This window comes from Cannabis sativa, chromosome 9 (assembly GCF_029168945.1).
Source record: "Cannabis sativa cultivar Pink pepper isolate KNU-18-1 chromosome 9, ASM2916894v1, whole genome shotgun sequence".
Taxonomy (NCBI): Eukaryota; Viridiplantae; Streptophyta; class Magnoliopsida; order Rosales; family Cannabaceae; genus Cannabis; species Cannabis sativa.
Window position 1 is genome coordinate 8,476,964 of NC_083609.1, and position 17,746 is coordinate 8,494,709.

The 17,746-nt window shown below is 31.8% G+C and overlaps 3 protein-coding genes across 3 annotated transcripts; 1 reads left to right on the plus strand and 2 right to left on the minus strand.

Moving 5' to 3' along the window:
* Positions 1-410: 410 nt before the first annotated feature.
* LOC115722195 (protein FAR1-RELATED SEQUENCE 7) lies at positions 411-4,225 on the plus strand. The gene is made up of 2 exons (XM_030651330.2): positions 411-1,011; positions 1,555-4,225. The coding sequence occupies exons 1-2, from the start codon at positions 968-970 to the stop codon at positions 3,872-3,874; spliced, it is 2,364 nt and encodes a 787-aa protein (XP_030507190.1). The 5' UTR covers positions 411-967; the 3' UTR covers positions 3,875-4,225.
* Positions 4,226-4,348: 123 nt separating this feature from the next.
* LOC115722197 (protein ABCI12, chloroplastic) lies at positions 4,349-7,706 on the minus strand. Its single transcript, XM_061104117.1, has 8 exons — positions 7,241-7,706; positions 6,351-6,467; positions 5,883-6,119; positions 5,631-5,796; positions 5,415-5,489; positions 5,043-5,107; positions 4,744-4,906; positions 4,349-4,648 (listed from the first exon to the last, which is right to left on the minus strand). The coding sequence occupies exons 1-7, from the start codon at positions 7,565-7,567 to the stop codon at positions 4,754-4,756; spliced, it is 1,140 nt and encodes a 379-aa protein (XP_060960100.1). The 5' UTR covers positions 7,568-7,706; the 3' UTR covers positions 4,349-4,648; positions 4,744-4,753.
* A 7,495-nt stretch (positions 7,707-15,201) lies between these two features.
* On the minus strand, positions 15,202-17,500 carry LOC115722198 (membrane protein PM19L). The gene is made up of 4 exons (XM_030651335.2): positions 17,201-17,500; positions 16,394-16,613; positions 15,633-15,678; positions 15,202-15,517 (listed from the first exon to the last, which is right to left on the minus strand). The coding sequence occupies exons 1-4, from the start codon at positions 17,325-17,327 to the stop codon at positions 15,398-15,400; spliced, it is 513 nt and encodes a 170-aa protein (XP_030507195.1). The 5' UTR covers positions 17,328-17,500; the 3' UTR covers positions 15,202-15,397.
* Positions 17,501-17,746: the final 246 nt, after the last annotated feature.

A 17,746-nucleotide genomic window follows, 5' to 3' on the forward strand; every position in this document is an offset into this window, starting at 1 on the left:
AATTCTCAATTATTATAAAAATGGCGCGAAATGCAGTATAATTCTTTAATTTATATAAATTTAATATTATGTGAGAGGATAAAATGACGAGGCTTTTTTATTTTTACACTTTAAACTATTTTTTTTTTTTGCATTTTTACGGAATTCTATATAGAAACTCCTATTGCAACTGGCACTGCAACTTAAATTGCAACAAAAAATTGTATAAAAACCCCTATTACAACTAGCGCTGCAACCACTTTAGAAACCGTAAATTTTTTTAAAAAAATAAAGTTAAAAAAACAGTAAAATGATTTAACTTTTTTTTTGGGTTAAAATAAAATGATTTAATTTTGAACCACAAAGATGGGAGGAGAGGAGAAGTACTTAGTATTTAGTATAGTGTAATGTAGTACCATATCAAGTGGGTCCATATAATATCATTAAACGACATCAACTCATACTAAAAAGGAAGAACAGATCTAGACTCATATACTAGTATGAACATTTCAATCCTTTTCCATGTCCATGTTCTTAATTATATTACATATATTTTTAGCATTAATGATATTTCGAGAAAATATATGAAAATAGATAATTAAATATAGCATTACGATTTAAAATAAGGAGAATTAATTAGGTAATGGATCAGCCAGAAATGAATAAAATATAGTAAAATGATGGAGTATTGAGATGAGATATATGATATTTAGGTCAACACTTTAGAGAGAAGAAGATAAACCAAAACCAAAATCCCCAAAAATCTTCTTCCTTTCTATGACTTCTAACCCTTTTTCTTCTACTACTACTATACTATTACTAACTCATTTATATCTAGAAAACCCATAAGTTTTTTTTCTCAGATTCTCTCTCTCATTTTCTCTCTTCCCAAACACCTTTTTCGCGCCAAAAATAATCCAATGCCACTCTCTAAATTACATCTGGTTAACGAAATTAGCTCAATCTCGATATTTTAATTGTCTTAGATATGGGCGTGGAACCGAGCTCCAGCCACTTCACGGATTTTAGAAGGTAATTTTTCGATTCGGGAAAACCCTAAGTTTATTTTTTTTGTTTGATTTGTTTTGATCGGTGCCTGTTTGGCTGTTGTTAATCTGTGTTTGATGCGTTTTATTTTGAGAAACTTTATGGGCTGGTTTGATTTACTTTGATCTGATTTTATAGTTTGGTTTGGTTTGGTTTGATTTTTTTTTTTTTTTTTTTTTTGAGTTTTCTTTTTTCCGGATGTTTTGTTTTCCTGAGAAACATGAGAATGGAACTCGGATATGATGGGGTATGGGTTTTGTCGAATGGATCTTAGTTGATATATATTGGGTAATTCAGCAAAAAAGAAAAGAAAAAGAGTTTATAAAGTGAAGCCTGTGAAAGCAGACATGCATCGTCTTTTTCGATTATAAAGAGTTGATATGTAGTTAGCATGTTGAAGGTCTTTCTGTATATTGCGTTGTGTTTGTGGAACCAGCAAATTTTAGTTTGGAGAGCACTATATGAGCTTTCAATGTTTTCATTTTTCTAGTGTTTTTCACCTGAAATTTCCCTGTGGACGCAGTTCAGGTACGATCCTAACGGCATAGGTTTTGGGCACACAGTGGTTTTGAAGGCCTATCCAGTTGGTATGGTCCCTGCAATGAATGATGTTATAGAGGATGAAGGGGAGTCTAGATTAGAACCATATGTGGGATTGGAGTTTGATTCTGCAGACGAGGCACGAGAATTCTACAATTTGTATGCTAGGCGTGTGGGATTTAAGATTCGGACTGGTCAATTGTATCGCTCAAGAACAAACGGGACAGTTTCTTCTCGAAGATTTGTGTGCTCGAAGGAGGGATTTCAGCTCAATTCAAGGACAGGATGTCCAGCATTGATTAAAGTGCAGAGACGTGATTCTGGAAAGTGGGTGGTTGACCTTTTCTTGAAAGATCACAATCACGAACTTGGACTAGCTGCTGGGGAAAGTCCTCCTCCTCCTCCATTGCTCCAGAAGACTTCATTAACGGCAAAGTCAGTAGTTACTATGCCCCATAGGCCAAGAACGAAGTTGATTGAGGAAGCTGAGGATGGGAGACCTTCTCCCTCTGGAATTATCAATATCAAACGCCTTAAAAGGGATGGAGAGGAACTGCAACCCAAAGTCGAACCATTTTCTGGTCTGGAGTTCAACTCAGCTAATGAAGCATACCAATTTTATCAGGCTTATGCAGCTAGTAAAGGATTTAGTATCAGGATCGGTCAATTGTTTCGTTCAAAGCTTGATGGATCGATCACATCTCGGCGGTTTGTGTGTTCAAAGGAAGGATTTCAGCACCCATCAAGACTTGGCTGTGGGGCTTTCATGAGAATTAAAAGACAAGAATCTGGAAGATGGGTAGTGGACCGTCTTCAGAAAGGCCACAACCATGAACTTGAGCTTCAACTAGAACTTCATAAAAAAAGTGTTATTGCTTCAAAAAGGTTGTTAGAGGAGGAGAGTGGTGGACTAGAAAATGAGGACATTTTCAACATAAGCAATGCTAACATTGTCAAAAGAAGTCGAGAAAATCACATAGGAAGTGATTGGTACCGTGTGCTTTTAGAGTATTTTCAAACCAGACAAGCTGAAGATACAAGTTTCTTTTATGCTGTAGAAGTGGATAATGGCAGTTGCATGAGTATTTTCTGGGCTGATGGAAGGTCAAGATTTTCTGCTAGTCAGTTTGGTGATGCTATTATTCTTGATACCTCTTATAGGAAAAGTATCTATTTGGTGCCATTTGCCACTTTTATTGGAATTAACCACCACAAGCAACCAGTACTTCTCGCATGTGCCCTAATTGCTGATGAATCTGAAGAAGCTTTCACCTGGTTGTTTCAAACATGGCTGAGGGCAGTATCAGGGCTCCATCCGCTTTCTATAATAGCTGACCAAGACAAGGCCATCCAGCATTCTATCAAGAAAGTATTTCCAAGAACCCATCACCGATTTTCGTTGTGGCAACTTAAGGCTAAGGAAAGGGAATATCTGAATTTGATGGAAGGCTCTTTGCGGTACGAATATGAAAAGTGCATTTACCAGAGTGAGACAGTCGATGAATTTGAAGCCTCGTGGACTATGCTTTTAAGCAGATTTGGCTTGATAGAGAACGCTTGGCTGAAAGAAATGTATGAAAAGCGACAAAGTTGGGTCCCAGCATACTTACGTAGCACCTTTTTTGCTGGCATTACTCTGAATGATAATGTTGAATCGTTCTTTGGGGCATTCCTGAATGCTCAAACACAACTAGTAGAATTTGTTTCACGATATGAAAGAGGTGTTGAGCGACGTCGTGAAGAAGAAAGAAAAGAGGATTTTAATTCTTATAACTTGCAGGTTCTCTTGCAGACAAAAGAACCAGTAGAAGAACAATGTAGAAGGCTTTATACACTTTCTGTGTTCAAGATATTTCAGAAAGAACTTCTACAATCTTATGGATATCTTGGTTTCAAGATTTATGAAGAAGGGGCCATTAGCAGATATTTGGTGCGTAAGGGTGGGAATGACAATGAGAAATGTGTTGTGACCTTTAGTGCAACCAATCTCAATGTTAGTTGCAGCTGTGAAATGTTTGAATTCGAAGGTGTACTGTGCAGACATATCTTGAGAGTTTTTCAAATACTGGACATAAGAGAAATCCCATCTCGCTATATTTTGCATCGGTGGACAAGAAATGCCGAGTACGGTACTCTTCACGATTTCGAATCAGCAAGGAGTTCTCAAGAACTCAAGGCTCTGATGGTATGGAGTTTAAGAGAAACAGCCTCTAAATACATAGAGGCTGGAGCAGCTTCTTTTGAGAAGCACAAACTTGCCTATGAGATTATGCGAGAGGGTGGAAGAAAGCTTTGTTGGCAAAGGTAAAGTGCTTGGTTGAATAAGGTCAGCTATCTCTCCAAGGATAACTTTTTGTAGCTGTTAACTCCATATGTGTAGCTGCTCTGCTTCATGGGGACCTTAGTTATGTAACTGCAGACCATAAATGTACCCATTTGGTAATAATTCTTGCCCTTATCAAAACCAAGATGTTGTATATATAGTGCTTGATGCGGAATACATTTCTTCTACATACCCAGTTCTCCAAATCTCATCCACCAGTCAGTGGCCAGTGGCTACAGTCATTTTGGTGTACTTGGTTGTCTTTCTTTCTTTTTTTGGTCCTTGTCTCCCAACAGACTGGAGCTATATACAATTGCAAGGCATTTTAGATTTTCATTCTTTTGTTTCATTTTCCTTGAAAAAAGAAGAAGAAAGAATTGCTCATTTATGATTTGTTTCTTAACAGCATTATCCCTGTCCAACACACGAAAATTTTGGGGCTGATATAAACACAAAAGCTAGCAGTCAAGACATGTTTAAAATGAACTCTAAAAAGATAACAAGGGCAGCATCTAAACATTGCTAATGACCACAATTGGTAATGTGTTTGAACTTAGATGGGAAAAAAATGTAAACAAAGAATATGAAATTATGTATCTCCCAAGTCCTTTTTATAGACCGTTCTATACTTAATGGACTCCACCATGGTCGCCATTTCCAACTAATATGTCACTCATTCCCCCAATCATGTCATGCTAGCTCCTCATCCAACAGCCCGTGCGAGTGTATGTTAACAAGTTGTTGAAACCTTTTTTAACTCTGCCAATCAAATTTCGAGTAGATGAGACATAGAAATAAGCCAGAATTTTCTAAGATAACTGTTCACTTAATAATAATGATATATAAGTTAGTACCTCGTGTTAGTTAGACAAGAAGATAGTCTGAGAGAACACAAGCAGCGGTAACACCAACCAGGCACAACAAAGAAATAATATCTGCTCTACCAAAGGATGATTCCGATAAGTTATAAATTGTGTGAGACTTGCTGTCTCCTCTAAAACCTCTGACAATCATTGCCTGTCAGAAATATCAGTACAAAGGAATGTAAATGACATTTTTATGTTAAGACTGTCAAGGAAAGAGAAGAGTAATGCTCTTTAAGCCAGAAGTATGAACAAGAAAAAATATTATGCACAAAATAGATATTGCAAACCTGTGAAATCTGCTCAGCATGGTTGAAAATATTTTTGAAAATTCGACGGAAATAGGCAAAGAACACTGCAACATTAAAGATCAGATGGTAAAAGCACTGGAAATATGAATACGATTCTGAGTATACAAAGAACTAGAACTTGGTAACTAGTAATCTAGTATGATACGATATATATTACCATGTAATTACCTCTGTAAAATTATAACAGATTACAAAACAATAAGTACAATGTAGAGCCCCAATTGATAGCATTAAGAACATTATTCCTTTGAGAAACTAAATCCTATTATAAGAAGACATGATTTTCATAAACTAAATAAGCAGCAAATCACAATAAAACCCTTCATGAATGAATAATGCATTAGTGCTTACGATCAATGGACTCCAACATTGTCAATTGATCCCAATTTATCCTACGAGATATAATCCCCAATGCTACATTCCGTACCTGCCAACAGACAAATTCTTCAAGAGGATGTGTATAAACAATGATAGTTTTGTTCCTTCCAATCAAAGATAAGGACCAAAATATCTTTAAAGTCCAAAAAAAGAAAATCATACAGAAACAGCTTAACAGAATTTCACTTTCCTCGTCAAACACTAGATTGATGAACCTTAACGACAACATAAGGGTGAGAGTAATTTCAGCCACTGGCACACCAATATGAGTTAAGGGAAACATAAACCACCGTAGGGCAAATGCAAGTTGTTCGGGGGTCGTGGTTGTCAAGCAAAGGCTTGCACTTTGGAAGACCTATTATAAATATATGGGATATGGTTTTCAGAATAAGATTTGTAAAAGAATGACGAGGATCGAGCCAAATTAAGAAAGAAGCTTACCGTGAAGGTTAAACAGGCAGCCGTACTAGCTATCGACAACCCCTTCCTTGTAAAATCCAATGGTCCTAGCTTCATAATTGAATATGAATAACCTACTAAAGATGAAGGAAGATTTGGCAATCCCGTCACTGAAGAAGGTGGGGTTCGTGATTGAACAAGGGATGGCACGCCATCAGAACCCAGCCCCAACATGATGAACAAAATTCCAGAAAGCAAGGACACTCTTCCCAGTTGGTCCTAGAGGTGTTGACAAAAAGAGAATACAAAATTTTTAATTTGTTATTCAAAGACAATTCTATGATTTATCCAAGCTAAGATGGATCTATTAGCATTTACTAAAACTGATATATGATTGTGGTAAGGTTTGTTTTTGAATCAAACCAAAGTCCTAGTAGCATCGATAAAAAGAACCGAAGACCAGTTACAAAAGGAAATTTATGATGCAGAAGCCAAACAGGAGTTAATTACCATCCACGTCTGTCTTGGAAGAATCCATATTGACAAAATGGCCAAGAAGATTACTAATCCAAGTCGTAATATTATATGCGCCCTTGCTGGTAAAACAACTAAGGCCAATAGCCATACCTGCAGCATCAATAACTTTACATATCAAGAGCTAGAGAAACCATCACAGAACTAGTACTTGTTGCATATAATAATAACCTCTTTTATCATTTTCCTTGAATGTATATTGTTTGAAAAGGGTTAAGCCAATTTACTTTTATGGCAATGAAGTGCCAGGAACTTTAACATAAAAGTTATCAAATCTAGTAAGTTAAACATGAAGTAAAACACTTGATTTAGTAAAATTTCTTCCTGCAAAGTGTTTTTCATCTTGAAGCCATTTCTTTGAATAAATGATACTTTTGTCATCACTGGTTAGCAAAGATTAACTAATGATATCTTTACAGAAGTTGTTTTCTTTTTTCTGAAAATTCTTTACAGAAGTTGTTAAGTACACATATATTTGAGAAATTCCTTTATAATTTCTATGAACAAATTGGGCTACTTCAAATCAAAGATGAGATACTAGAACATAAAAAGTCCTTAATCTCGTACTGGTCACAAAAGCAGAAAGAATAAACGAAACCAACCTTAATAAATTCATATACTTTGTACTTTGAACCTCCTAAATTGCGAATCAGTGAGAAAACAAATTCCTAAAAAAAAATGTTAACAAATTTGATACGAGCTACCATTTTCATTCATATATTCCATGAAAAGAAAAGGATCATGAATTTGAGCTAAATTAATAAACAAAGGTAAATGGTCCAACATCAAAACCCACAACTCCAGCAATTCGAATTAGAAAACTATAACAAAAACCAAAACCGATAAAGGAAAAAAATGAAGCATACCAATTTGATTCTTGGGTCAACAGAATGAAGAAACGTGAAAGGCGAAGAGACGTACTGGCCAATGGGACTGGAAGTGGCGCCGGCAATCAGTCGAAGAACCTTATCGGCGGCCAAAGCTCCAGTCGGCAACCGGTTGACCCAGTTCCTGGCTCCACTACTATCGGTGGCCGAAGCTCGGACTCGAAAGCTTATGTTCTTCTGAAGGTGGGGTGTTTTAAGAGATTGGTTAGTGAAACACCGAGGTAGAAGACGAAGGGTTTTGGGGGAAGCGAGGTTTGGTTTTGCAGGGAAGGTAACCGTTGGTACGGTACAGTGCGTGCAATTCATTGGTGAGGTTCCCCAACAGTGGAGCTGGAGAGTTCGATGATTATATCCGGTTCGGGTTCTTATATTTTAGTTTGGCGGGAGTTTAACGATTTACTATCGTTGGATTGGTTGATCATCTAGGTGATGAAGGCTCAGGCCCATCTTGAAATTTAGATAATGATTAGGGGCTTTTCCATAAATACTACTACTTTTTTTTTTTTTTTTTTTTAATTTATGTAACTGTTATTATTATTATGGAAGATTATGAACCTTCACGGATTTGAGGTTTTTAACACTTCAAAATATTATGTTGGATGATAAAAAAAAGTGCATGTTTGGAATTCAACGATGAGAAAATAAGCACTATGTGTTAGACATTTATATGTATAAACTGAAATATATGTATGTATATATAAAATGCAGAATAAACAATTTAAAATATATACACTATATAACTTAAGGATCGAAATACCTCCAGCCATTGAATCTTTGAGCTTTAGTCCCACATAAGCTTGATCTGCAAAAGAAACCAATTGATGTGGGTAATCGGGCTTCCTTGCTCTCTCAACTCTCTTTAGATGGAATTTGCTGTTATGAACATAATGAATGAGTCGCTCGGGGACCGAGACCCTATATTTATAGGTGAGATACTCCATCAGTATCTGCGCCACATTAATTGTCAGAATATTTTGACAATTAATTCAGAAAATCAAATCAGGTAATGAATATTGAAATCTGACCATATATAGAATATTACATAATTGATTTTGTCCAGATTCAATGAATATAAAATATTCATTTAACAGAAAATCAATTATTTATTTATTTCCTTAAATAGAAAATCATTTCCTTAATTAGAAAATAATTTACATAAATAAAATATTCTAATATTCTCCCCACTTGGTCAGCATTTACACTAAAATATTCAAACCCAACGTTCCTCATTATATAATAAACATACGAATCATAGCGACATGTCCTCATTATGAATCGAGTATTATCTTCCATGTATTACAATACATTTACTATATAACAATGTACTTTATGTGGCAATGTACTTAAGCGAATAAACCCTAACCCTTATGTTTATTCGTGTCCTCTTACGATAATTTTCTCTCGTATGAAAATTAAGGTGCACATAAATATGAGAAAATATCGAAATTAGAGTTTCATTAAATAATTTTTGGTTGTACAAATAAAAAAAAAAACTGCGTACGAGTTAACTGAATCCCATATTTACTTTATGATCCTTGAATTTGTGTTGCGGCATGCCTTTAGTCAAGGATCTATGCGATCACCCAATTTAGTTTGCGTGATTAATGACCACTTATCACGCCTTTTTATGGCTAAATACTTAATGTCGATATGCTAGCTTCGACCAAGACTGCTTAGTTATTAGCCATAAATATAAAGCCGAATTTATCGCAAAATTTTCTTAATGGCCTAATGAAACCGTAATTCCGAACTCTGTGCCTACTATGAAACTCTATAATACATCATACAAGATGTATCCTCAAAACAATAAATGAATCGACTTATAATGGAAATAACAATCAAGATTCTCTACAATATAACTTACTGGTAATCTTAAGGACGTAATAAAATATTGATTTACGTGAATCAATACAACCAGTGAAGTATGTTAGAATCTAATTGGTTAACTATATTTCCAGATGGTCAATTCATCTTAAAATATGTATGAATATAATTTTTAGTATCTTAAAGATACCTCATCACTTTGTATGAAAAATAAAGTGGTCTTAACTTTAGTTATTCTGATACTACTTAACGATCCTGAAACAAATGTAATGCAAAGTCTTATTCAGACTCTTAGGCATACATTAGGCTTCTAAAATAGAAGCAAATGAATGTTCTTAATTTATTCTCACCTGTATCATTTTTCGTATGCCGGTTCGAGTTGAATTTATCACACTTAAAGATAAAAGTTATATCTCGATGAATAATACATAATTTTATTTAATCGTATGCTGTGGCTACTCTCTAATTAATTAAAATTATATATATTATTTATATTCCTTATCTCAAAATAATAATTTAAGATATGAATGATTTCAACTTATATAGAAAACTTTTATCATCATTTGCAAGTAACATACTGTCGACGTATAAAACAAATATTACTCCCACTAACTTTCTGGTATATAATTGTTTCCATAATTCTCTTTTCAAACCTAAAGAAAAGGTGATATAATACCAATTTGTGAGATGTTTGTTTTAATCTATAGGTAGACACTTTAAGCTTGCATATGTTCACCACTATTAGAGGAAAATCTTTATGGCAAACCTATATACCTTCTCCTCTAGTTCACTATTTGGAATTGATTAATGAATTAAAACAAGCAACAAATGCCAAGGTCTATAATAGAATCTTTTATAAAAACAAGTGAGAATGTAAATCTCCTTTGTTATTGATTCTTATTTCAAAATGAACTTCTTAGCAATGAATATTCTTTTATATCTTTATGTTTCTCAATGTTGCCTAATGAATATTATTGGTGAAAAAACCTATGCTTAATTAATGTTCTCCACCCCATTAGGCAACTTTACTAAAGATAAACTTTATTGCTATTTAAGATATTCATTTCTTCATTCATGGCATATTGTACTACAACTTCAATTCTTTATCATTCTATAATTTAATTTGTGTCTCAAATTAATATTGTAGTTGAACTCTTATTGTACAAAATGTGATCACTAGAATACATTGATCTTACTGTTCTAATAAGTCATCTTAAGGATGGACCAACAAACTCTTAAAAGAGCAAATGGTTCAATAGCATGTTATTTTAGAAATTGTAAGCAATTACTAAATAACGTAACTTATTAGAATTTTACCAATGACTTGTATATTATTAATGATTAGTTATGAATTCTCAATAACCAGTAATCTTAAGGGTTGTTGTGAATCATAATTAATCTAATACTTGAGGTGGAAGTTTGAGAAAATATGAATGATTTTTCTCAGAAACTAGGTTCCTAGATTGATCACTCCCACTGATCAAGTCAATTCTTAATTCCACATTTCTAGTGTTGTGAGATGGATAATAAAATATGTAACCCTTAAACCTTATAGCTTTTCAAATGAAATATGCTCATTTATGGTTTAGGACCCAGATCTTTTCTTTGACAATTGTACTCTAACTATATATGAGTATTTATAAAATGTGTACATGTCTTCAAGTCGGTTTTCAACCTTATCACAACTCAAAATATGTTTGAGAAACAACTTTGGTTAGAACAGGATTCGATATGTACACCCCATTGAAGAGTATCAATAGACAAAGATTTAGGAAAGATTGGAGTTTGCTATGTAGGCTCCACCCCATATCCAAAAAATACTTAGTTTCTTAAATCTATCACACACTATAATTTGGGTGTACCAAGCATATGTATCGGGCAATGAACCCATCCTTTTAAAGAAACTTTGCAAATAGACTGGGAGTTTATCCATATACTCACGAATTTTAATGTAGTATTCTCCATTTTATTTTTGATCTCACTATCTTAATATGCAAAATGCACCATTTCTCTACTTAAGATTTAAATGTCTTTGAAACATATAAATCTATACTTTTGTAGAAAAATTATTTATGTGAGTAATCGTTAAAAAATAGATGCAAAATTTGAGTCCATGTCTTCAAAATTAATTGACTTGTATGATTTCTAATATGATAGAATTCTAGTATGCACCGATTTTGACTTGTTGGAATACATATTTTTAATGAAATTCACACAAGTTCTAAATAAAGTTAGTAAAATCAAGTGTAATGAATATCCCCACCATTTACTAACATTTATTCTGTTTATGGAGATATGTTCCATAATTTTTGGTGCTATAATGTAGAAGAATTCTTATTAATAACACATTTCTTATCGTCGTATTATCCGAATTTAACAGATATCTTTATGAGTGACATCGTTTTCGTAGTAAAGACCCTCTAAAATGTGTCTAAATCAAGTTTCAATAGAATCTCGGAACTATAAAGGTCTTTGCCAATTTTAAAACAAAGTCACTACTATATTGCTTGTTCCTTAAACTTCTAAATGTGAGAACTTATCTTGTCCGTGGATAAGATTTGCTCATTACAAATATCGACTTTCTTAGTGTTTATTTGTAGAACCTAAGAAATTATGAATGTGGGAATAACAATCTAAAATAATCCACTATGTGTTAATAATCACATTAACTATATTAGAATGAATTCATACACACAAATTAAAATTTAATCGGTGATAATAAAGTGTGATTTATTTTTCTTAATTATAATACAAGAAAAAAACCGTATATTCTAAATGAAGTTATCGTAATAAATTTTAAAAATTTCTACCGTATGGAAGAAATTTATGAATAAGGATGTAATAAAATTACTTAGTTTTGAGGTTTAAATGAATCATGTTTTTACCAATGTGGAATAAACATGCTTAAATATGAAATCTTATTAAAAAAAATATAAACTTAAATAATTTTTAAAAATTACTCTTAATATTTCTATCTCAATGAAAAGTATGAAACACTTAATTATTTATAAATGTTTCAAAATTTTATACTTTTTGATAAAATTATTAAATTAAATCTACATAATTCCCTGTGGGATAAATTAAGAGAATTTAATTTAACATATTAATTATGTAAAAATAATAAAATCTCTGTAGGGTAAGATTATTATGTTCACATAATTCATGTCCATTATGTGATCTTAATCCACTTAATATATATAATTTTATATAATTAAGGATGATGTGACTACTCCCTAATTATTTAAAATTATGTGGTTCACTAGACACCAAAGTATAAACTGAAGATTAAAATTTTACTAAATCTAAAATTGCCTGTGGGCTAAATTTTAAGTTTAATAAAATTAGATGAACCTTATGATAGATTTAATTAAACAATTAGTTTAGGAAAATGAAGGATTATTATCTATCTTTAATTAAATTTGTGATAACACTATTAAATTAAATCCCCATAACTCCCTGTGGGGTAAATTAAGAGAATTTAATTTAACATATTATCCTAATTAATTATACAAATATAATAAAATCCATGTGGGGTAAAATTATTATACCTATATAATTAATTACAAGTTATGTCCATTAAGGTGAATTTTAATTAATATATAATTTTATACAAATAAGGATGCTGTGGCTACTCCCTAATTATGTAAAATTATATTTTCACTTTGACATTAGGTATTGGGCTCTACCTAAAAGTAATTTCGTTATTAACATAATAAACAATCACTGAGATTAGTGCTCCTAGTGTGGTCGTCCGAAGATCATTAAAAACCGTTCTAGATATGAGCATTTGTCCCAAGTTCATGTTTTCTTATGTCAAACCATAAAATTACTTACATTTTATTCATATTTTATTCATTTTAGGAAGTTTTATGAATATTTTATGAATAATTTTATGAATTTTTTATGAAACTTAATATTTAAAATATAATTTATTTTTGTTTGATAAGTATATTTTTTAAGAATATGAATTGGAAAAAAAAAAGGTTAAAAAAATTTAGTACAATTAAAAATATAAATTTTATATAAAATAAAAATTATTAAAATGGGGTGCCTTTAGAAAATTTTGGGGTGTAAATAAAATTTCCCTTTTTTTATTTATTTATTTAACTGTCATTATTATTATTATGGAAGATTATGAACCTTAGGGATTTGAGGTTTTTAACTCTTCAAAACATTATGTTGGTTGAATGATAAAATAATGTGAATGTATATATAATAAGCAGAATGTATATGAATATATATATATAGAAATGAATGTATATAGGTATATACGTATAGAAAACGTATATATATATATACGAACCCCGAAAACGAATATATATATAATATATATATATATGAACACCGTATATACGTATATATATATGAATCTCAAACAAAATCAAGGCAGAGATAAAAACTGCTCTGATACCAACTGTTAGACATTTATATGTATAAACTGAAATATATGTATGTATATATAAAATGCAGAATAAACAATCTAAAATATATACACTATATAACTTAAGGATCGAAATACCTCCAGCCATTGAATCTTTGAGCTTTAGTCCCACATAAGCTTGATCTGCAAAAGAAACTAATTGATGTGGGTAATCGGGCTTCCTTGCTCTCTCAACTCTCTTTAGATGGAATTTGTTGTTATGAACAGAATGAATGAGTCGCTCGGGGAATAGAGACCACATGTTATAGGTGAGATCTTTCCATCAGTATCTGCGCCACATTAATTGTCAGAATATTTTGACAATTAATTCAGGAAATCAAATCAGGTAATGAATATAGAAATCTGACTATATATAGAATATTACATAATTGATTTTGTCCAGATTCAATGAATATAAAATATTCATTTAACAGAAAATCAATTATTTATTTATTTCCTTAAATAGAAAATCATTTCCTTAATTAGAAAATAATTTCCATAAATAAAATATTCTAATACTATGAAGTAAGGGTGAAAACAAAGAAAAATAGTTATATTTGCATACTGAATTTTACTGAACAATTGGCTAGAGATTTCTTCATGTAAATGGCTGCAAGCTTCATCCAAAAACCCATCAAAAATTTCTCAAAGTACTCCATCTCCAAGGCTTAACAAGATTGCACTGTGAGCCTTCGATCTAATTTCTAGAATCTTCTTCTTGTCATCTCCAAGCTCTTTGAGAACAATAGCATCAAGTGCTTTAGAAATGTCTTGATGAACTAGGAGAGCTTTCATCTTAATCCTCCATAGATCGAAGTTATTTTTTCCTGTAAATTTGTCAACTTTGAATCTGGTTGATGCCATTGATGCCAAGTTCTTGAAACTTGAAACTTGGTTCTTAAATCTTTGATCTTAGGCATAGAGCTTCGATACCAATTGTTGTGAGTTAACACACTTCAAGAACAAGTCAGTTTCAATAATAATGCGGAATAACACAATAATGGCAATTAAGTAAAACCTAAAAAATAACTAAAAACAAGCTGTGACAGAATGTTGTAGCATCGATAACAGGAGACAACAAATTTAACGAGGTTTAATCTCAAATAATTTTTTGCTTAGATTTAATCCCCAGGAAATCACCTTGTGACTAATATTTATGCAGAATAGTAGCTCAAATTAGAGAGTGATCTCAAAGGATCAAGGACAAAGATGGCGTCTTGTACCTATAAAAAACTCGCTTGAGGGAGTTGTGATAAAACACATACAACTTGTGTACAACCTACATCTCAAAAAAATTTCTTCTTAATTTCTCTCACTAGATCGTCACCTAGAATTGAGAACTAAAACTCCTTATATGGACAAGCAAATGAGCTCCAAAGAGTTGGGAAAACCCGGCAACTACCATCAACTAAGTGTAAAAATTCTTATAGAACCCTAAAACTAATACCATAAATTATTAAAAAGAAATTCAAAAATTAGTAGGATGCATGCAATAATTACAATATACACAACCCTTTTGAAAAACAATTAAAAATATAATTATCACATTTCGAAAATAGAAAGGATACATTGAGGAGACTTAAGAGAACTACTCTACATGATAAGATGCAATTTAAAAAGTGTGGGTATCTCTATTGATTGTGCATTTTATTTAAGGTATCATAAACATTTGGCATAAAATTAAAGAAAAAAGAAAGAAGCAAAAACTCACACCCTTAAACATTTTTATTAAAATCAAAAGAATTTACATTACAACTTTATTGCTTTAAAAAAGAAAAAAATATGAGAGAGAACAAAAGTTACATATAATTTATAAGCATCAATCTTCATGAACTTAGAGAATGAAAGAATATATGAAAGCATTTGTTAATTGAAGATCAATATGAGGGACTTCAAACTCTTCCTGTTCTGGCCCTTTCATGAGCAATAGCTTCCTCCACACCACCATGGATAGCAAATATGGAAAACATTTGTGTTCCACTCACTATTATTGTTATCACCTCTAGAGTCCTCTGCATTCAAAGCCCTTATAAAGTCATCTCTTTGAATATTCAATTTAAAAGAAATAAAAAAAAAAAAAAGACATAATTTGTTTATCATTATTGAATTAACATCACCATATCTTACCAAGTTAGCATCTGTCCAACCAAGTTGAATCTCCTTACAAGCCAATCTACAAATAGGAAGAAGAATAGAAATATAAGGATAGAATCCAATTGAGATTAAGCAAATTGCTTTGTTTTTGTTTAGGATTTTAATTGTCTAGTGTTGCCCAATACTAAAGCAGTTTTTCGTAATAATTACTAAATAGAAATATGAGCAGATCGAGAATTTTTTTTTTTGGGGCTTTTTATTATTAAAAAATATTTATACATATATTATAATTTATAATCATTCTTACACGATTTATTTAATTTTGTAGGAGTTTTTCTACTATTTTAGTTTATGATTATCAAATTAAAAAAAAATAATTTAATTTTTTAAAAGACAATATTTTTATTAGTGGGGCTGTAGCTCCCACATTAATACAAGTGGGTCCGTCGTCCTTGATTGTGTCCAATATTAATAGTAGTTTAATAATTACTAAACAAAAAGAGAGACCTAATATTTATTTATACCAATAATAATATTATATTTGTAAGTCGTTAAGTTCTTTATTTTTACACAATTATTTGACTTTTAACCGAAAATTTTGATTTTTCCTATTTAAAAATAAAAATACTGAATTTTGTGCATTATTTATTTTTTTGTAAGAAAATATACCATTAGGAAAATAAAATTGTTACTTTTTTAAATCTCAAAGATTGTATTGCCATTTTTTTTATCTCTCTCAAGAAAACATGTGTTATTTATATATTAACTATTGTTTATTATGTTGAGTTAGTTACCCCATTGCAAGAAGAGTGAGAGCCCAAGATAGGAGAGAAGAGGCTGAAGCAGTGTGCATGTTTGGGCCATTCCATTGAAAAATGTTATGGAGTCCAGTGAGTGATGTAGTAAAGCCCACAACACCAGCAAGGAGTGAGAAAATTATGAAAAAACCAGTTGCCATGTTACCCATTGGGAAGTAGATTGGAAATATTCTAGCTGGAATGGACAGAACAGAAGCTGCACATACATATATAAATATGTATAAAACCATGCAGAGTGTTTATACATATATATTTCAAATGATTATGTGTATGAGTTGTAATTATTTATTTGTGGACTAATATAATACCATAATCACAATCATTAACTATGTGCCCAATATTTATTCACTACCATAATGAGATGGTTAATAATTAATAAATGTATTAGAGGCACATGGGAGCACCCTAAAACTATAATTGGCCCATTAAATTATAGTCCACCATTAATTATACTCATTACTCCAATAAGCCTAATATAACCCCTTAGGGTTAAGTGTTGTATATAAAAAGGGTAATATGTGTTTAGTATGAGTTAAGAGAGGGTGTGTGGTGAAAAGAAAAGGGTTTGCTCTCATAGGTTCTCTTCTACCAATTTGGTGTTTTTCACATTGAAGGTGTTGGTGTCTTAGCAACAATGGAGAATAGCAATATGGGAGGTATGTGTTTTACATTTGTGATGCTCTAAATAAAATATAAATCTTGGTTAATGATTATGAGTAATGAAGATTAGCATTTAATGTGATTTTGGTTAGCTCATAATCATGGAAAATTAACAGTCCTTACCTGATTCATGAGACCTTTTGATTCCATGGTTTACAGCCCAAGAAGCAATGACTATGACAATGAAATATAGGACGAGATTGAGGACTAAGAGAATGGAAGCTACTGATTTTGATCCTTGAGATGCCATGGCTTTGAAACTTTAGAGTTTTAGTAGAGGAAATAAGACTTGGATAGGATCATGTCTCTTGTGAGACTTGTAGAGAGTTATATACAAGAATTGAGTTGTTCCTTTCCCAACCAAGACAACATATTTTGAATAAGGAACTATTATATTTAGTTGTCTTTAAATTAAAGAAACATTTAAATTCCTTTCATTTCTTAGGCTTTGCCTCTTGGAAAGGAAAAGAATCATGACAAGAGTGCCTTTTTGTTTTTTGGCAGTAATTTAGTTTGTAAGTTCTGAACTGGAATATAGTTTCTCTGCTGAGCTGAAGAAATAGGGAGAATAAAGTTCTTTAGTTCTTTTTTCAATGGAAAAGAAGAAAAGTAATTAATATACTTATATTTGGAGTGTAAGCTTTCCCTTTTGTGAATTCTTTATAAGCC

Excerpts from the sequence above, each read along its gene's own strand:
- LOC115722198 (XM_030651335.2), bottom strand. The coding sequence starts at position 17,327 with ATGGCATCTCAAGGATCAAAATCAGTAGCTTCCATTCTCTTAGTCCTC. Across the intron at positions 15,679-16,393 it reads CTCACTCTTCTTGCAATGGG|ATTGGCTTGTAAGGAGATTC; the intron begins GTAACTAACTCA and ends TCCTATTTGTAG. Across the intron at positions 15,518-15,632 it reads GTTGGACAGATGCTAACTTG|AGGACTCTAGAGGTGATAAC; the intron begins GTAAGATATGGT and ends CTTTGAATGCAG.
- LOC115722197 (XM_061104117.1), bottom strand. The coding sequence starts at position 7,567 with ATGAATTGCACGCACTGTACCGTACCAACGGTTACCTTCCCTGCAAAA. Across the intron at positions 6,468-7,240 it reads TTGACCCAAGAATCAAATTG|GTATGGCTATTGGCCTTAGT; the intron begins GTATGCTTCATT and ends TTGATGCTGCAG. Across the intron at positions 6,120-6,350 it reads TTCCAAGACAGACGTGGATG|GACCAACTGGGAAGAGTGTC; the intron begins GTAATTAACTCC and ends CAACACCTCTAG.
- LOC115722195 (XM_030651330.2), top strand. The coding sequence starts at position 968 with ATGGGCGTGGAACCGAGCTCCAGCCACTTCACGGATTTTAGAAG. Across the intron at positions 1,012-1,554 it reads CACTTCACGGATTTTAGAAG|GTACGATCCTAACGGCATAG; the intron begins GTAATTTTTCGA and ends GACGCAGTTCAG.